This window comes from Schistocerca cancellata, chromosome 1 (assembly GCF_023864275.1).
Source record: "Schistocerca cancellata isolate TAMUIC-IGC-003103 chromosome 1, iqSchCanc2.1, whole genome shotgun sequence".
Lineage (NCBI taxonomy): Eukaryota > Metazoa > Arthropoda > Insecta > Orthoptera > Acrididae > Schistocerca > Schistocerca cancellata.
This window is the reverse complement of record NC_064626.1, coordinates 511,988,141-512,010,216: the sequence shown is the minus strand read 5'-3', so window position 1 is coordinate 512,010,216 and position 22,076 is coordinate 511,988,141. Positions and strand designations below refer to the sequence as shown.

Below are 22,076 nucleotides of genomic sequence, written 5' to 3'. Positions count from 1 at the left end.
TGCTGCCCGACAAAATGTGTTTTACTTCAGTGACTGCTTCACAGCCTGTGCCATCTGGATGCTTCCCACCAACAGCACCTTTTCTGCATTACACATGTGGGAACTCTCCCTGCAGTATATACTACATTCTCATAACCTCCCTATACTCAACCTTTGATAGTCACTGTTCTTCACCTATCAATCTCCTTCCCAGCTCACACTCCAGCACTACAAAACCTTCCAGTCCACTAACACAACCACTAGTCTTTTTCCAGTCCTCTACTTCTCTCATTTTGCACTCTCCCTCCTGTCCCCAACACATCCCTACACATTCCCGCAGGCAGCACTACATCTTTCTCCATCCTATGTGCTATCCCTCCTCCTCCCCACCCAAGCCTCACGCTTACCTCCCACCACCCACAGATTGCTTCTCCTATCAGGCACAGCTGTTGTATGCACTCCAGCCTCAGCAGCCAGACACAGTGATCATGTATTGTTATGAGAGTAGTACTTGCATGAATTTATGTGTGCTTTTCACTTTAGAAGAAGGGGTTTTGACCAAAAGCTCAAATGTATAACAGTCTTCTTTCTGTGCCTGTCTGCAACTGAAGCAATCTATCCTTTTCATCAAATTGTTGTTATTCCATTCTGGATTTCCCATTGTTTGGTCTTCTAGATTTCACTACTTGTACCAACTAGTAATAAAAATAAGTAAATTTACAAAACAATCTAAAAGTTACATATCAGAGAAGAGTTATTCTATATTAGTCTTTTTTCCCATATATCAACAAAGTTTTAAATATTAGTGTATTCCAAAAAATTCTTCAAAATTAACATAAGACAACTGTTTTAACCCTCGAGTGGGAGTGCCTGTGTATAAAGTGTGCCAACCACAAATAAAATTGTTTTGCACCATTCCATTGATGTTTCACAATTGCGAACCCATTATTCATTAATAAAGTTACCTCCACTTTTGAAAATTGTTTTCCCCGAAAGGTAATTCAAATGACACAGAAGGAAAAAAATAAACCGTGGATTACCCAAGGGATAAAGATATCATGTAGGGCAAAAAGGAGACTGTATCTACTATCTAGGAACAGCTCTGATGTTAGAATTGTAATGCATTATAAAGAATACAGGAAAATATTAAAGCAAGTAATGCAGAAATCGTAGCAGCTTTATTATGAGAAAAAGATAATTACATCAGGCAACAAAGTAAAAACTGGATGGGATATAGTGAAGACAGAGACAGGTGGGACCAAAAAGGAAGAGGAACAGATAGCTCAAAAATAAATGAGACTGTGGTAACAATTGCAAGTAGTGTTGCAAACCTCTTGAACAAGTACTTCATTTCTGTTACTGACAGCTTAGGGTTATGAGGTTCGGTGAACAGTGCAATGGAGTATCTGAGACCAAACTTCAAAAATAACTTCAGTAAAATGGAAATGACTTACATTTCCCAAAGAAGTATCATCCATCATAAAATCCTAAAAATCTAAGTATTCCATGTGGTATGACAACATATCAATGACATTAATCAAAGACTGCTCATGCAAGTTGAGTTCTATCATAAGTTATTTGTGTAATCACTCTCTTATCATGGAACATTTCCAGACTAGCTAAAATATGCAGAAGTTAAGCCTCTTTACAAAAAGGGGGATAAGGAGATACCATCAAACTATCGACCAATTTCACTTTTGCCCACTTTCTCAAAAATATTTGAAAAGGTTGTGTTCCAGTGTCTTCTTAGGCATCTGACTGCAAATAATATGTTGTCCAAGTCACAGTTTGGATTTCTTAAGGGTTCTGATGCAGAGAAAGATCACTTACAGTGAGAATGTACTTAATTCATTAGATAATAAATTAGAGGCTACTGGCATTTTCTGTGACCTGTCAAAAGCCTTTGACTGTGTGAACCACAGCATTCTCTTAAGTAAATTAGAATATTATGGTGTCACCGGCAATTCTGCGAAATGGTTTGAGTCTTATCTATCTAACAGGAAACAAAGAGTGTCGTTGCAAAATACCTGTGCAATAAGCACTCAGTCTTCATCTGACTGGGAATTAATTGCATGTGGTGTTCCTCAAGGTTCCATCTTGGATCAACCGCTTTTTCTTGTGTACATTAATGACCTTCATCTGTACATTGCCATATACTAAGTTTGTTTTGTTTGCAGATGATATGAGGGTGGGAACTTAAGTAGTGGCAACTATTTATTTACAGCTTGTACAAAATAGATATGTGTTTCAAAGTTTATTGACCTTCAAAATAGTCACCAGCATTGTGTATAATCTATTGCCGGCAATGTGGAAATCGTAGGATACTCTTAGCAATGCCAGTTGTGTTGACAGTTCATGCAGCACGGTCTATTGCCCGACGAATTTGTAGCAGTTCGGAAGCGAATGCCATGAAGTGTTTCCTTCAGTTTAGAAACTGAGTTGAACTCACGAGGGCTTAAGTCAGGGGAGTGCAGTACGTGGTATAGCACTTAGCAGCCCCATCAGTCAAACAAATCAGTAACAGCTTGCACTTGATGTGCTTGAGCATTGTCCTGCAAAATGATGATCAGGTCCTGTAGAAAGTGTCATCACTTTTGTCTCTAAGCTAGTTGTAGGTTGTGTTCTAAAAATGAACAGCATAGAGACAGAAGTGAGTCACTTTCTGCAGAACCCGACCATCATTTTGCAGGACAATGTTCAAACACGTAAAGTGCAAGCTGTTACTGATGGGGCTGGTAAGTGCTATACCTCCTACTGCACTCCAATGACTAAAGCCCTTGTGAGTTCAACTCAGTTTCTAAACTGAAGGAAGCACTTCACGGCATTCGCTTCAGAACTGATACAAATTCGTCGGGCAATAGTCTGTGTTGCTTGAACTGTCAACACAACTGGCACTACTAAGAGTACCCTGCGACTTTCACATCACTTTCAATGGGTTATACATAATGCTGGTGACTACTTTGAAGGTCAGTAAAACTTAGAAACAGATATCTATTTTGTACAAGCTGTAAATAAATAGTTGCCACTATTAAAGTTCCAACCCTTGTACAAACATTGCAATAAGTAGCAAGTCAAGTACAGATTTAGAAATAGTTGCTTAACAAATTTTCACTGGCATTAATAAGTGGTTTAAAGCTAATTCACTGTCATTAAACTTTGAGAAGACCCACTATATGCAGTTCAGAACCTGTAAGAGATTTCCATCCAGCATGTGTATAACATGTGAAGACATGCAGATCGAAGAGGTTCACAGTGTTAAATTTCAGGGATTACAACTCTATAATAAATTCAGTTGGGAAGAGCATACCACAGATTTGCTTAAGCACCTAAACAAGTCTGTATTTGCAGTGAGAATGATGTCAGATGTAGGAGAAATAAACATAAAAAAACTTGCATACTTTCATTCTATTGTGTCATACGGGATCATATTCTGGGGCAACTCATCAAACCGAGCAAAAGTTTTTAGGGTGCAAAAGTGTGTGATATGAATCATTTGTGGTGTAAATTCAAGAATGTCATGTAGAAACCTGTTCAAGGAATTTTGTATTCTAACCACTGCTTCTCAGTATATTTATTCCTTAATGAAATTTGTTGCAAGTAATACATCTCAATTTCCAACCAATAGCTCAATGGAAATGAAGTCCCACACTACTTCTCAGAGTGTAGGGGAATGATGCGGGACACACACACCACCGTACTAGGCAAGGTCCTAATGGAGGTGGTTTGCTGTTGCCTTCCTCCGACCGTAATGAGGATGAATTATAATACTGAAGGCAACACAACAACACCCAGTCATCTCGGGGCAGGTCAATGCGTACCATCAGTGCTAGGAATAAGAACAATCTATATAAAGACCTAAAATCACTTACCTTGGTCCAAAAAGGAGTCCAATATTCAGGAACACACATTTTCAATAAATTGCCAGTTACCATTAAAAACTTGGTTTCAGATAAAGCACGGTTTATACCGAGTTTGGAAGACTTTTTGACAGCTAACTCCTCTTACTCTATAGATGAATATCTTAACAGAGACTGTTAAGCTAGTGAATAACAGTGTTTCATTCTGACAGCGTGTTAATTCTATAATTATTAGCTGTTCCAGTTTACCGCACTGTATTCACCTATTTCGACAATCTCTTGACAAATGATTAGGGTAGTAAGTATTATACTCAAATGTTTTATGTTTTTATGTTATACTTTCTGACATGCTCCACAGCCACGAGACTCATCTCATTTTTTGGGTCTATGGAACGAAAACTGAATCTAATCTAATCTAATCTAATCTAATCTACCTATTCCTTCAGTTAACATAGTGAGAAATTGTGTTCTCATACAAAATAAGTGGTGTGCTGCATGAGAAAGAAATAATGTTCTGGACAAGAAAATGACCCAGATAACAAGCTAGCAGCTCAATCCCATAATAAGACAACTGTCTATAAGATAATTAGTAATCAAATAGGCAGTTGTTTGGATCTGATCTAACTGCACTGTTTCATGCTTCGAGTGGGTCATTATTGTGGAATAACACCTGTCTGTGGTAACAGAGTGATATAATGAAACTTTATTTTTTTATTGTTTAATTGAACATGGCTTTAACTCATATAATGTAAATTTAGTTTACCATATTTTCATTAAGCAGAGATTAAAGTGTGACCTGGCTCATACATGTTTACCTGAGTAATGTAAAGACAACTATTCTTTACACGTGTACAAAGTAGTACAAGTGCCCGCTTGTGTTATGAAAAATAACATGCTCACTCAAGGGTTAATATACAGTGTTTAAGAAAGTCCAATATTTTGAGAGGCAGCATTGCTCATCAAAACAAGTAACACAAGTCCAATAAATATTGTCTAGAAACATGTACTTTCTGAGATCTGAGCAATCGTTTATGAATGGGTCTCTCTGTAATGTCCATCTATGGTAATCTATCTAATGTCCTTTGGCATAAGGAATCACACACTCGTTGAAGTTGGCCTAGCTCTTTTTGTGATGGCATGCACTGAACACATGATCCTATGGTGTCTGTATGTCACTTCAAGTGTCTCCGTAACCAAATCTTGAGAGTTAAGATCTGCAGGATAAGAAATCCCCATGTCTGTGAAATGTTCCTGCAAATTACAGTGAAAATTTACTGTTTTAGTATTGTGGACGTACATCCGTAATCTTAGCTGACTTGGTATTTCATATACCAATGTAAGTATACATCATTGAAAAAGGCATAATGAACCCAATTTAATTCGTGGGGTACCATATATGACTCTATTAATCTGTCACTAACATCACCTGCCAGTTTGTTGATTGAGAAATAGTGCTGCTAATCTCTTTCTGTGACTGCAAGGGGATTTTCATCAGACCACACAAGATGATTATGAGAATTCGTGACACCACCTCTTGTGAACTTCAACTCATTAGTAAATAAGATATTAGGTCTACACAACACTTTTGCAACATCCTTTGGAAGAACTGCAAATTTCCATATTTGCCTTGAAGCCTTAGGGTCTGGATGTGGTGAACCTAGTGTGGATACAGCAAATGTTAGTGAAGTATTGCTCAGACAATAAGATGACTCACATGTTCTACTGATGCCATCTGTTAATGTGTAGGTTCCATGATTTCTAATCACTAAATATATCAGGCATACAAACTCAGAAAGTCTTAAACCATTTACCTTCTGTGGTGCTTGAGGAGCTGTGCTCTAAGATGCTGGAAAATTCAGCTAAACAGCTTACCTGTTGGTATTCTATGATATGGATATTTTTCGGCACAGAGGGCATGAGCTCACAGGCTATTACCATTAGTTGAAAAATTGTAGACAATCATATCTCAACATCACTTATGGAATAGTACAGTTCTGTGGATAACAAGATGTGAAAAAGAGAAAAGAAAATGTACTCAACCATTTTTATGTATAAGCAGCACAGTGACAGTAAACAAAAAATGAACCCATTTATTTAAGTAGGTCAGACATCACAACACATAACCAGAGTTGTGAGTAATTCACTGTACAGCAACACACACTAACATGAACAAAATGTTTTTCAGTGCCTCCTAAGCACAAGTGTTCAGATTTCAGAAGGAACAGGTTCCTGAATCCATGTTTATTGCACTTTTCTGCTTTTGCAGAATGCTACTACATTCCATAATATTTGAACACTTTTTAACACCCTGTACATATTTTTTTCTAATGGTGATTATAGTGGCTGCATATGACATAAATGCTGACAATAATAACCAGTGTCCTTTATTGCATTGCACTAGTTATCTACCTCATACAGAATCTGCATTTCAAGTACTTGTCCTTCAAGGCAGGAAAAACTTAAAAGAGCGTTTTCTTTCATGTGCATCTGTACACAGGGGAATAAAAAGAACTGTAGCTTTATCCACCATGAATTATAAATGAGACTTCACTATCATTTTCCGCCCTGATGTCCAAAATTTGATCCAGTGACTTCTGTTTGATTTTGGAAATTAATTGATTTAGTAAAAAGTGTAAAACCAAACAGAAGAATAGCTTGTTACCAATCAGTTCATTAGAATCTCTCTAAACCTCAGAAAGTAAAAAAATTAAAAATTTGTTATATGCCTTCAATTTCAGTTCATTTAAATATTAAGAAGAGCATAGAGTAAATTTATATATGGTACAAACTCATTTTCTACTTACAGATCATAAGATGAGATATAAAACCAACAGGATAAAAATACTATACCTCAACAACTTCAGTTGGCAAATCTTTTAGTTTCACAACAGAATTGCAAAACCTATTCTTAAGCATTGCAGGATGTAAACGTTTGTGAGTGAAGAGATGAGCCATCAAGAGAACAACATTTAGCTGTGTTTCCTTTGATATACTCCCATCTTTTTCAGTAACACATATATTGTGTAGAAGACCACTCCGCAACAGATATGCAAAAACAAGATTCCCTGGTTCATGGTAATGTAAATGCGTCACTATCCCCGAAGAAAGATGCTGTGGTTTGCCATTATCATCCAGAAGTTTCTGAAACAATACACATGAGTAATCCATAAACCTTCAAATGCTGTGAAAAATATACAAGCAAGAAGGACACACATTATGAAAAATTAAGATGGTGTACCAGGCAGATAAGATTAACTCACCTATTAAGATTAACTAATGAAATAAATGAGCAAATATTTTTTCTGCAGTAGGAAACAATTTTTTTAGATGTGATTATTTTCATAAACAGATAGTCCTGGATGGAACACAAGTAATGGAAGGAACAGAGGTAACCTCTCATACAACGGACACAGAAACAAGATTGAAATTGATGCTGAACTTTGCAAAGTACTTCCTTTTTACAAGATTTTATATAAGCAGTAAATTCTTTTATGGTTCTAAGAATTTTTGAGATCTATTCCTATCTATGCACTCTCAGTGAAGTGGCACAAAGCCATAAAAGGAATCACATAATGCACCGGTGAGTATGTCTAGGGGGTCTTAATGAAAATAAAGAAGCTGTCCAATATGCCACTGAAAGGGCAAGATGTAACCAGCTGTGGATTGTGGTGTACACTGAAATGAATGTTGGATTCATATGGGTCTTACAATCATACTTTCAGAGAAAACAGAGAGGTAAAACTCTGCTTGTAGAATTTCAACTAAGCTCACAACCTGCACTATTGTCCCTAGGACTGAACATGGCTCTCTGGTTCTGAGTGATTTGTGCCACAGGGTTGAGAACTGGTCAAGCATCAGAGGCTGCTACCCAGGTAGCTGGTGATATCTGGGATACATGCAAGTGTTTTTTATTTGGCGACTTTCTGTCCAGTCCAGATAATGGCTGTACTGGACCCCAAAGTATTAATATAAGACCCACAGATGAGACTATTAAAATTCTAGTGATTCACTGCCAATATGTTTGAAACAAAGTCACACAGTTTTAATACCCCCTAAAAAGCAGTGGAGCTCACATAATACTAGGTACAGAATGACAAGAATGATACACTATACTTTAAACTGACTTCGGTGAGATATCTGGACAAAATCTAAATGTACATCAAAAGGATAGGCTAATGGAAAGTGGAGGTGGTTTTGCTGTCACAGCAGATGTGAAACACAAATCCATTAAGACAAAAATTGCAGCTGCAAACAAGGCTTTTTTGGCAACACTCAGTACCATAGACTGGGCATGAACTTACAATGTGTCCTTCTATTGACCATCAGACTAATCCCCAGGTATAAATGAAAACTTTAGAGACAACCTCAGCTCAATTGCAAGAATGTTCCCCAATCATATTGTAATTATTGCAGGAGGCTTTAATCAGCCAACAACTTATTGTGACAATTTCAGTTTAGGAAGTGGTGGGTGTGAGAAGACAACCTGTTGAACAATATAAATTCTTTTTCTGAAAACCACTTAGAACAGACAGTGGGGATCAGTGGTATGTGCAGTGAGTGGCAGACTTTGGTTCACTAGTTATGCAATCTGTATGCACAGATATTGTTTACAGAATATTCATGGGATCCATCCTAGAATACTGCTCAAGAATGGGACCCATATCAAATAGGATTGAACTTAAACAAATAAGGCAGCACAAATGGTGACAGGTTAGTTAACCCATGTAAGGGTGTCATGGAGATGCTGAAAAGCCTGAAATTGTACACATTTTAAGATAGATATCAACTATCCTCCAAAAACCTGCTGACAAAGTGTCAAGAAAAAGCTTTAAGTGGGGCATTTGGAAATATACAACAACCCATTTCATACTGACCAATCTCATTGTTAAAAATATTTTCCAAAATATTTGAAAGAGCTGCATGGAAACAGATAGTTAACTATAATAATTTGCATAATATTATCCAGAACAATCAGCATGGTTTCCAAAGAAGACACTGCACTGTGCAAGCCATTAATGAACATATTACAAAAATTAGTAGTAGTCTAGATAAAAATATGAATGTATAGGGCATCTTTTGTGACCTAAGTAAAGCCTTTGACACAGTAGATCACAAACTGCTCCTTCACAAGCTACAAGCATATGGTTTTAGTGAAAATTCACAGAGATGGATGTCATCATACCTATTAAACAGGAAACAAAGAATAGTAATAGAAGAAACTGGTAAGAGAGACTTCTCAAGTTGGAAAAAGACAGAACAATGTGTGCCACAAGGATTTAGCCTTGGTCAAATATTGTTCTTGTATTATATAAATTACCTGCTGACTAACATAAACTCAGACACTATTCTTTATGTGGATGACTCTACAGCAATACTCTGTTGCAAGAAAAGTGAAAATTTAAATAGTCGTCTTCAGCAGTCCCTGGCTGAAATTGAGGCCTGGATGAGAAATCAGACCATGTAGATGCCATGTGTCACCGTCCAAATAGTCTAATATTTGCAATGAATGTTATAAGCAGTATAATTCAAACACCATTCAAAAAAGTTTTATAACATGTATATTTTGTATCTGTGATTAGGTATGGTATAATTTTTTGGGGATCAGAGAAAACAAACTTACAGAGTGTCTTTAGGCTACACAAAAAAATCATTAGAGTCATAGTAGGTGCAGAAAAAAGACAATTTTGTAGACCTCTGTTCACAGCCCTTGACCTTATGACTTACTGGCCTCTCTATCTATGAGACAATTAAGTTTTATAAACTAAATCCACAACTTTTTGAGGATAACCTGTTTAAGCATGATTATGAAACAAGAAATAAATATCAGTATAAGTTACCAACTCATAGGCTAAAACTGCTGGAGAAGACACCTTACTATATGGGTATGAGGCTGGGAAATAAAGTCTGTAAAAAATTTAAAAAAATACCTAGCAAGTAAATATTACAGTGTAGAAGAATTTATGACTAACTGTCACAAATAACTGTGCCTGATGTTACATTTTATTCTGTCATGCTAAAAAAGTACTGTAAGTAAATACTTATTCTTAATTTAATCTTATTCTCAACATGATTATTTTAAATCATTTTGTGGTACTTAAAATTACAAAATAACTGTGATTATTCTGTATACTTTCAATTATAAAGTAGCTTTAAACTGACGAGTAACCTATGTCCCAATCATCTGATTGTGTATGACAAGTTATGTGACAATAAAGTTTCTGTTTTATTCTACTGCTCCTACAGGGGCTATAAAGATAAGATCAGCCTAATTACAATCTGCACAGAGGCATTTAAGCAATCATCCTTGCCACACTCTTTACATCAATGAAACAGAAAGAAGTCCTCATAAGTGTTACAATGGGAAGCATCTTCTGTCATTTACTTCACAATGGTGTGCAGAATATACATATGAACATAGTTATAGGCAGTTTGGAAGACCACCAATGACAGAAATTTATTAAGACTAATGTGAAACAAAACCTGACTCCTTTGATAAATAGGCAGTAGTGGCATATATCTAAGAAGGACCTTGAACCTGTAGTTCTCAATTTCAGCATGTAGAGGAACTGTGACTGAAGTTTACAAAAACAGGTAACCACACATCAATAAATATGTACCTAGTTTAACAGTTCATGGTAAAAGGGACTGCCTACAATATTGGTAGGTAACAGACTAGTGTAGCACTTGACCTTAATGTCTAGTTTAGCAACCAATGCAAAATCACAAATACTGTAATGTCCTGTAACTACTATTAGCATCTTGCATTCTTTGTTTATTGCTGTATGGGATTACAAATGCTGCTGAATTCAAACACGCATTATTTTCATTTTAGAGAACACATATAGTAAGTAAAATTGACACTATAAAAACTACTGCAAAATAACAGCACTAATTTAAGTTATGTTCAATAATGTATTTCACAACCAGATACATTAAAGTGTGCAGAATGTGTGAGAATGTTAGCATTTAAAGTAACTGCATAATTAAAAAGTAATTTAAAGTCTTCTGGAATTAACTGTTTACAAATCTCATTTTCTAAAAATATATACATAAGAACACATTAAATCAATATTCTGTTTATTTTAAATGTATTTGTACTTTTTGGTAAAATTCAGTACCCTAAACTTTTGTAAAACCAAAAGTTTTCATCTCAAGTTTAATTATGTACATGTCTCAATAACAACATCATAAAAGAGCAATGTTGCATATTTATAAAGGCTTGAGGCAGCTGTGCTCACCAGTACAGTAGAGTTAAGTTGTTGACAGTGTTAAGTTAGTTGTAGCTCAGTTATTCTCAGGTCAGTGTTTGTTAATATGTAGAAACCACCAGATCACATTTTTGAGCTAATATTATTTGTTAAACTTTTAAGATGTAACATGAGTTGTCTTGGATGTGAAAGTTAAATGAAGAATGTACTAAGTTCTATTTTTGACTTTTGGAATTAGCTGTCTAGCTATTAATGTACATGGAAGAACTTTGTTATTCAACACCCATACTTTAAGTACTTTATTTAAAATTAATTTCTTTCTGCATTACAATTCAACTTAAATTATTTCTCAATGATATTCATTGGCTTGATGTTTTGATAAAATCGTCTAAAATCTCTAACTTAACTTCTTGCTTATTTCAAATAATGGCTTTTGTTTTTCTCAGTGACCAGATAGTGACATTAGAATATACTGCCTTTGTTTTTACATCTGTTGCACAGTAGTAGTAGTTTCTTTACAAAGCACAGATCCAAGAGCTGCTAAATGAAATGTGTCTCACTGTCTGAAGAACAATGCATGAAGGCTTCAATGATTTCAATAGCAGATTCTTATCAAAACACCTTTCACAAAACCTGTAGAAATTCTGGTTACTTGTACATATAAATGCTGTCAATGGCATCAAAGATAATATCCAGATATTCATTGATAACACAGGAACAGAAACTGAGGATAGCAAAGCAAAAGCAGAAGTGTCTCACTCTCTTTTCAACTATTCCTTTCTAGGAAGATACAGGATTACTATCCCAGTCTAATTCTTATACCACTGCCAAGATGAGTGAAAAAGATATTAGTATCAGCAATGTTAAGTAACATCTGGAATTGCTAAAATTGAATTAGGCTCCAGGGTGTGATGGTATCCCTATCAGATTCTGTCTAGAATTGGGTGTGGATGAGTTAGTCCCTCTTTTAACCACAATTCACCACAGATCCTACTGTGCCCAGTAGCTGGATGAAATCACAGGGCACACCCATCTACAAGAAGACTGACAGAAGTGATCCATAAAGCTACTGTCCAATATTAAATATGTGTAGTATACTCTTAGAACACATTTTCAATTCAAACAAATATGGTATCTTGAACAGAAATATCTCCTGTGGGCCAACCACACGGGTTCTGTTAACAACTTTTGTTTTTCTCACATGACATCCTGATAACCACATATAAAGGCAGTCAGACAGATGCTATATTTCTTGACTTCCAAGATGCATTTGGTTCAGTACCATATCAAGGCTTGCAAAGGTATGCTTATATGGGGGTAGCAAACAAAATTTCTTGTTCGGGAAGATGCATCCTGGTATCTTGGATGGAGAGTCAATGACAGATGTAGAAGTAACTTAAGGTATACTACAAGGCAAAGTGTTAGTTCCTTTGCTGCTCGCATTGTGAGTTAATGACCTCGAAGACAACAGTAACTTCAGCATTTTGCAGATGATTTTGTTGCCTATAATGGAGAACTGTCTGTGGAAAGCTGCTAAAATATTCAGGTAGATCTTGATGAGATTTCAAGGTGGTGCAGAGATTGAAAATTGGTTCAAATGTCCAGGAATGTAAAATAGCTTTACAAGATAAAAACAACTAGTATCCTATGACTACAAAATCAGTCACAACTGCAACCAATCACCAAAAATTCAGCTTATATCAATTTGTGGTTATATGCAACTGAATAATCACATAGGCTCAATCATAGGTAAAACAGGTGGTAGATTTTGATTCATTGGTACGATACCAGGAAAATTCAGTCATTCTACAATGAAGATTGCTTATAAGACAAACAAACACAAACATACAAACAAAATTCAAGCTTTCGCAACAAACAGTTGCTTCATCAGGAAAGAGGGAAGGAGAGGGAAAGACGAAGGATGTGGGTTTTAAGGGAGAGGGTAAGGAGTCATTCCAATCCCGGGAGCAGAAAGACTTACCTTAGGGGGAAAAAAGGACAGGTATACACTCGCACACACACCCATATCCATCCGCACATACACAGACACAAGCAGACATTTCATTGAATGAACTGTATTCCACAGGCTACATGTGCTGATGAGCAAGGCTGAGAACTGAGATGGATAGAGGAGGGAATAGGCAGAGCCAGGGGAGGAGGAAATGGACAGAGAGAGGGGAGATGCATGAGGCAGCTATGAATGTGTAGAGGGGTGCTGAACAGGTAGAAAAGGAAGAAGGGGAGGTAGAGATAGAATGAGAAAGGGGAAGGAGGATGTAGTCAGAGGAAGGGGGAAGGAAGATATGATTAGAGGGAGTGGGTGGAGGTGAGGGACACACACACACACACACACACACACACACACAGTCCACTACCTCCATATATATATATATATATATATATATATATATATATGAAAAAGTCTGCTTGTGTCTGTGTGTGTGCGGATGGATATGGGTGTGTGTGCGAGTGTATACCTGTCCTTTTTTCCCCCTAAGGTAAGACTTTCCGCTCCCGGGATTGGAATGACTCCTTACCCTCTCCCTTAAAACCCACATCCTTTTGTCTTTCCCTCTCCTTCCCTCTTTCCTGATGAAGCAACCATTTGTTGCGAAAGCTTGAATTTTGTGTGTATGTTTGTGTTTGTTTGTGTGTCTATCGACCTGCCAGCGCTTTTGTTTGGTAAGTCTCATCATCTTTATTTCTAGATATATTTTTCCCACATGGAATGTTTCCCTCTATTATATTCATATATATCAAACAAACACAAACATACACACAAAATTCAAGCTTTCGCAACCAACGGTTCCTTCATCAGGAAAGAGGGAAGGAGAGGGTAAGACGAAAGGACGTGGGTTTTACGGGATAGGGTAAGGAGTCATTCCAATCCCGGGAGTGGAAAGACTTACCTTAGGGGGAAAAAAGGACAGGTATACACTCACACACACACACACACACACACACACACACACACACACACACACACATCCATCCGCACATACACAGACACAAGCAGACATTTGTAAAGGCAAAGAGTTTAGGCAGAGATGTCTGAATTACTAAGCATAAACAACCTGATATGAGACACACAAAATTTTTGAAGAAACTGTTAAGCTTACCCAAGAGGTTAACGTATAAATTTCGTAGCATACCTGCAACATCAGCAACTGTGTGGAGAAAGCGAAGAAATGTTTCATTTGCTGCTTTAATTCCGCAAAATGCTGATAGATTAAGTTGCAGTTGAGGAAAGTCAAAGCCCTGGGAGAAATGAGCAAAGATGTTAAGATATAAGTCTGGAAAACTGTTTTTAAGTAGAAGTTTACCACCTACAATATTGTATAACAAATGCTCAATAAAAATATTTTTTTTAATTCATACAATTTTATGTGCTAAAATTTTATTAACATGTGGCACCATTAGTTTAATTCATAATGTGCAAATAACATTAGCTTTATGGTCTCTACAACAGGAAAAAGTACTATTGTCACTGTGATATTCAAGGAATTGTTTATCAATCTGTCATGTCCACATGCCAAAATGTTGGATGATTAATATTAAAATATATTAATGACTCCTCAATGTTCTATCATGAAAAAAAAAAAAAAAAAAAAAAAAAAAAAAAAAAAAAAAAAAAAACATAGCTGTGTTACCAAAAATCATAAAATTTTTACCATAAGTAAAGTTTCATTATACAAAAAACATCAATAACCATTGTTTACTGGACAGCATACAATGTGTTATACTAACCTCGATATTGCCTCTTTCTGAATTGATTCCCTATCAGCATTATTTTCTGGCATTGACTCGTCACACATGCTGACAAGGAGGAGAAGTCGTAGCACTAAAGATACAGTCATGGGGAAGTTACCCCACATAATTGGCAGTTTTCCAGTGAGGAGATTCTGAATCTTTGATTCCTTTACTCCCCAAAATACAACATGTCCTTCAACATCAAATCCTCGTCTTCCTGCACGCCCAGACATTTGATGATAATTCAGTGGTGTTAGAAATGGACTATCTGTAGCCACAACAACTGTCTTGCAGGGCATGTGTATGCCAAGAGCCAAGGTAGAGGTCGCAAACACAACATTCAGCACTTTCATACGGAACATCATTTCAACTGTTCCTCTCTGTACTGAGTTAAGGCCAGCGTGATGAATTCCTATACCATTTCTTAACCCTTGCACAAATGGATGATCTTTCTTGAGGCCTTTCCTTATGAGACGCATTTCAATATATTTTAAATCATCACTGTCTACAACTCCAACATTGCGCATAGAAGAGGCATTTCCCTTCAACAGTCCCAAAGAATATGTTCTTCTTTCTCTCAGATAAACTTCTTTACCTTTCCTTATTGTCTTTGGTTGTGTTGCAGTACTTATTCTATCATCGTCATCTGAAGAACTGTTCAAAACTTCTTGTGATTTTTCATCATAATATCCATTTAGTTTATGCAAAAATTTATGTATTAGATTACGATTAAACAGGAACACAATTGCTGGAAACATTTTGTTTTTTCCCAAAGTTTCAATTAAAGATGGAAGTTGAGATGTTACTTCTTTCACTGGCAAATTGTGAACAAGATTTTGTGCACCATGACCCAAATGGCTGACAACAGATGCAAATGAATCATTAAATTCATGTGCCCATTTACCCAGTAACTCCCTCAGTTCCTTTTCATACTCTTTAACTGATGATCGGGTAATAAAAAGTTTCTGGCTATTTCTTCTGAAGAATCTTTCTGGTCTTAAATATCCTACATCTGTGTGTGTTTGTTCTACGCCTTGTAGAGTGACAAACAATGATAATGTCTCCTCAGCAGAGAGGGACAGATGAGCTGGAATACCATTGTAAGTGTCCACTATCTTATTTATCAGACATGCATATGGATGCATGTGAACCAATGAATTCTGTTCATGAACATAGATATGCTTCTTAAGATCATTATGTCTTTCACTGTGTGTTATAAGAGATACCATATAATGTGAATCATCCTGCTTGCAGCCATCCTGCATATCCCTAATCTTTTTAAAATTCATTGATTCTTGCAACCAACGTTGCAAAATTTCAGGCTGTTCAATTGTTGCAGAAAGAGCTAAAAAGGGGCAACGTGTGAGCAACAATCCAGTTTCCCATGACAGCCCACCAGCAATTCCTGATAAACAATGAATCTCATCAAATATAATGTAACGCAACCTCTTAACCCAACTGCACATGCGAGGTGACAAAAGCAAGATCTCCAAACACTCAGGTACAGTCACCAATATTTGGCAGGTCAACGCATTTTCTCTATAATCACGGGTAAATATTCCATAAACTGACTGACCATCTCGCATTGTAACATTTTTAAAGCGTGCATACACAGTTGCTGCTACTTGATTAACAAGAGCTTTTGTGGGGGAAACATACACAACAATTCCTTCATATCCTTCCTTCAGTACTGATTTCATGCAGTAGTAAGATGCATAAGTTTTACCAGAGGAAGTTGGAGCAACAACAACTGCAGACTGACGTTTTCTTACAACATCAATTAGCATTCTCTGCCAATCATCTGGGGCAAAGCCTAGTTCGTCATCAATTTCACCTTGATTTGTTCGTATCAAATAAGGTCCTAAATGTTTCAGTTGAAATTCTGCCCAGGACATTCTTAGATCTATAATTGTCATTTTTGCATTATTTTGAACATGTGGCAAATTCCATTCACTGCTGATATCAGGCATGTTCAAAGAAGTTAGATAATTTGCTATCTGTTTTTTGTTTTCAGCAGATAATTCATACTTGCACTCTGAACCAATAAGAATGTCTCTCAAGAGAAGGAATAGGTTTTTGTACAATTCAACAACATCTGAACTTCCAGCACCTTTCTCTTCAAAATAAAACTGTAATTTTTTATGCAAAATTTCTGCTTGCAGTAATAGCATTTCCAGTTCAAATAATTCAGTTTTTAATTTTTTTTTCAGTAACTCTAATTCCTGTAATGCCTCATCAAATTCAAATTTCATGCGAAACTTCTTAATTTTTGTGCTGCTGTTTTTAAATGTAATTTTGTCATCATCTTCATGCTGACGCCTTTTTGCCTCATTATTCTGTTTTCTTATAATATCTGCCTTTTTTGGTTTTTCAGGCTTCTTCTTTTGATGCTTTTTACTTTTAACCACACTAGCAGTGTTGTTGCTTAGTTTGGGTTCTCTAATGATTACATCTCTTTGTATCAATCTTCCTTCAAGATTGGTTCCATAAATATTCATGTACCTTGCAAATTGTGCCTGATGTTTCTGTACTCTTTTCCTAGCATATCTTTGGTCTACACTGTTTCCTACTGTTGCTTTGTTCTCAGGTATTCTGCTGAAATCATCAGTCAATTTCTTCCGAGAATGCCAGTGATGTTTTTCTTCAAAATCAAGGTTTCTAGAAATAAATGACTGCATTTCTGCTGCATGATTTTGAAGTCTAACAAGATTGTTTAAAACTGCTTCACCACAAAACTCTCTTGTAAGACTGCATGATATTGGGAGAAGTTGGTTAAACTGTCCAAGAGCTGCAGCTTCAGTATTAAGTTTTAAATTTTCATTCTGTTTAAATTTTATTTCCTGGGTCCATGTTAAGCCTTTTAATGTTATTGGAAACGGCTCCAATGTGCTTCCCCAAATAGCACTCAAAATATTTGTTAAACTAACATAAATTTCTCCCATTACACTGCCAAGTCCACTTTTATGTTCAAGTGCACTATTTTTTAATGTCACAAGAAGCTTCAAAAATAAGTTACCTTGCCAAATGTCAGGTACTGTACTAAAACAACAATCAGATGTCAGTACATTTTCCATTATTAAGTGCATGAATTTGTGAATTTCTGCTATAAAATGTGAAGCTTCCTTTGGCACTTCAAGTGGAGGTGGAAATGCTCTGAATTTCAGGGGCATAACATCTAGAACTGCACATTTCAGGAGGAGTATCTTTACTAACATTACAGCATCAGTGTCTTTGTTTAAAGTAAGGTACATAACAGCAGAGCCAATGTATAGGAGTCTCCTAACACTAAATAAGTCTTGTGGAATTTGAACCAGTGTCTCCACTGTATCCTCGTCTTTTGTGATTTTCATAAACATCCTAGAGAAGACTGGAAGCCACTCACTGATTGTAGGTACAGAATCAATAACATATGCCCTAATAGTAGAAACATCCAGACTAATATCACGAAAATCAACACAAGGAAGACCTTGTCCAACACTGTACAAAATGTTTGCAGAGGACATCAGTTTCACCCATCTGTAACTATCCTCAGAAAAATATGAGCTACATTCTTCAGGTAAAATGTCACACAGCAAAAAACTGGGTCTCAATTGCATAAGAATTTGGCTAAAATCTTCACTCCAAATTGCTTTTACTTCATGAACAAAGAATTTTGTATTGTATCTGAAATGATGTTTTAAGACTGATTTCGCCAAACGGATGCTGTGATTGTCCTTCAGTATTTTGTCCCACATTTTAGAAAACACTATTTCAAAGGTTCCACTAACTCTTGTAAAAATCTGAAGCAGGCGCTCACATAAATACACGCAGTGCAACATTTGTCCACCTCCAGCACTTTCTATACCGCTTCTTTCTACTGCATTTATCAACAAGGAATCACCATCCACCAAGAAACTTCGTCTGTCTGCTATCATATCATTTATATCATTGTATTGCACGTGGCATGATAATATTTTCTCTGCAGTGTCTGTTACTGCAGTAAAAAATTTTTCCTTTTGAATTCTTGAAGCCTGTGACATTAAATTTGGTATGTTAACAAATTGCAAAATAAACAAAAGCAAAAAATTAGAAAATAAACATGAAAAAATTTATAAATGTTAATGTCCTAAATTGTAAAATATGAAAAAAATCACAACTAGTAAAATATAATACAGAAAGACTTACTATAACAAAAGAATTTATTCATAAAAGTCAAGACAATTATAATAGCTGAATGTAACAATTGACAAGAATTATCTAAATACATTAATAATGGTGGACAGGAAACATCTATGTCAATGAAAAATAAATACAAAAGATGGTGGAATCAAATATGTGAAGAAACTTTAACACAGATGGAAAAAATGGCAAAACTGGAAATGCTCAATTAATATTTAACATTATAATATATTTAAACAGCAATGGTAGGAAATAGCAAGGATAATTAGAAGAAGTAAAAGTGATTCTGAAAAGAGGAAACTTGCAGAAATTGAGGAAAACAAAAAATATATACTCTGGTTTTATCAAAAATGTAAGGAAAAAGATTCCAACCAATTGCCCATAATCTAGCCTCCTGAGTCAAAGGTAACAACCACTTCCTTCACCATTTCTCCACTATCCATACCTCTTTACCTTCTGGATCCCAACTCATCACTGTTGATGCCATTTCCCTACATATCAATATCCCTCATGTTCATGGTCTTGCAACTATTGAACACTACCTTTCCCAATGTCCTTCAGACTCCAAGCCCAATACCTCAATCCTCATACACCTTACTAACTTTATCCTAACTGATAAGTATTTCTTCTTTGAAGGACAGGCATACAAACAAATCCATGACACAGTGATGGGCACCCACATGGCACACTCCTTTGTCAACCCATTTATGTGCCACTTAGAGAAAACCTTCCTAGCCTCCCAAAATGCCAAACCCCTAGTCTGGTTTGGGTTCACTGATGATATCTTCATGATGTGGACTCAGGGCCAGGATACCCTATCCTCATTCCTTTGCAACCTCAACATGTTCTCTCTCACTTGTTTCACCTGGTCCTCATCAACCCAGCATACCACTTTCTGGACATTGACCTCTTCCTCCCAAATAGCTCCATTCACACCACTGTCCATATTAAACCCGTCAACCACAAACAGTACTTGCGCTTCAACAGCTGTCATCTCTTCCACACCAAAATATCCCTCCCATACAGCGTGGCCACCCAGGGACAGTGTATCTTGGTGTTCCATCACCCACACAACCTCCACAACATCCCAGTCCACCTCTGACCCACTCCCAATCCCAACCTTTCCCCACAAGGACGATACCCATGTGGAAGACCCAGGTGAAAGAACTGCCAATTCCATCCATCCATCACTTTTTATTCCAGTCCTGTCATAAGCCTATCCTATCCCATCAGAGGCCAAGCCAGCTGTGAAAGCAGCTGTGTCACATACCAGCTTTGCTGCAATCATTGCTATGACTACCAACCAGCTGTCCAACAGGATGAATGGACACCGCCAACCTGTGGCCAAGATCAAGGTAGGCCACACTGTGGCACAGCATGCAGCTGAAAATGACAGACCCGATTTCAATGGCTGTTTCACAATCCACACCACAATCTGGATCCTCCCATCCATCACCAGGTTTTCTGAACTGTGCAGATGACAGTTATCCTTACAACACATTCTCCACTCCCTAAATTATCCCAGCCTCAACCTAAGGTAACATACTGTCCCCACACCCTCTACCCTACAGTTTCTGCCCCCTCCATCCTATCACTTCCTCACTATTCATGTCCCCTTACATTTTTTATGTGCCCCACCCTCTGTCAATGCACCTGCATGTCTTTTCCCTTCCCTGCTCCTCTCCTTTTCCACTCCCACCTCTCTGCCTACAGCCTCCCGATGGAGCACCTGCTTGCAGTCTTGTGCCTCCTCCTAGCCCCTGTATGTTCCGCCAAACAGCACTCTTCTCTGTCTCCTACCTATGATCTGCTAACCCCCCCCCCCCCCCCCCCAATGCACCTTCCAGATGGCTACTTCCATTCAACATGACAGTTGCATTCCAAGCCAAGCTGCCAGAGATGGCAGTTATGTATGCATGATATGTGCTTGCTTGTGTGTGTTTCCTTATCTGTAGAAGGCTTTGGCAAAAAGCTAAATGTGTAACAGTCTTTTCATTGTGCCTGTCTGCAACTCAACGTGTCATCTTTATGGTGAACAGTAACCTATCTTTTCCCTTACACAGTTGACATTCCAATCTGCAGTTTCCATGATTTCATCAGAAATTTAAGGACAGACTGAAAGGATACCAAACCTTGGTGGACTTGGCTGAAGCAGCACTGAAGATTTCAAAATACTTGCAAACTATTTGATTGAGTTTTTAATCATCCAGAACCAATCCTTGAGTTGGAATTTTGAGAACTCATGAAAATCTAGAAGATTTACATCCAGTTATCAAAGAAATTAAAGAAGTAATTAAAACCCTGAAAAACAATAAAACTAGTGGAGGATGATGATGATGTTTGGTTTGGGGGGTGCTCAAGTGCATGGGCATCAGCACCCGTACAAAGTCCAAATTTTTTTACACAGTCCAATCTAGCCACTGTCATGAATGACGATGATGGTGATGAAATGATGAGGACAACACAAACGCCCAGTCCCTGGGCAGATAAAATCCCCAACCCGGCCGGGACCCCATGATCTAGAGGCAGCAATGCTAGCCTTTGGACCATGAGCTGCAGACTAAAATTAGTGGAAAAGACTATTACAGTGGAATTTCTGAAATGGTCTCTACCAAAAATTCAAAAAAAGATGAGCTAAAATTAATATCTGAAGAAATATGGACAACAGAAAAAATCCTAGGAGAGTCGAAGGTATCTCTGATATATCCACTGCATTAAAAAGGCAATAAGATGCTAACAACTACAGAGGAATTTCTTTGCTACCAGTTGTATATAAAATATTTTCCAAGATTCTATTAAACAGAGTAGAAACAACACCAGACAGTCATTTAGGAGAATAACAAGATGGTTTTAGGAAAGACAGACCATCTGTTGAATAAAAATTTAATTTGATGTCTACCAGTTGCCACATTTTACTAAATTCAAAAGATGTAGTAATGTTTGTTGATTTCAAAGAAAGGGTTTGATTGTATTGACTGACAAATAAAATATTCTGACAGTTTGGTGTGAAGTCTAAATCAGAAAATCTAGTTCATGAAACACTTACTGGCAGTACCTGAACTGAATTTTATGGGAGAAACATCTCAGCTCTTCAAAACAAACACAGTGTATGGCAAGGTGATGA

General features: G+C 37.0%; 1 protein-coding gene across 2 annotated transcripts in view; it reads right to left on the bottom strand.

Annotated features, from left to right (window-relative positions):
• LOC126178284 (probable ATP-dependent RNA helicase DDX60) overlaps positions 1-22,076 on the bottom strand; it is a 267,391-nt gene that overhangs the window by 71,353 nt on the left and 173,962 nt on the right. For both annotated transcript variants that reach the window (XM_049924519.1, XM_049924520.1), the window contains exons 3-5: positions 14,792-18,804; positions 14,197-14,302; positions 6,687-6,977 (exon numbers count right to left, since the gene is read on the bottom strand). In XM_049924519.1, coding sequence (XP_049780476.1) covers positions 6,687-6,977; positions 14,197-14,302; positions 14,792-18,804 — 4,410 coding nt within the window. The remainder of the gene's footprint in view (positions 1-6,686; positions 6,978-14,196; positions 14,303-14,791; positions 18,805-22,076) is intronic.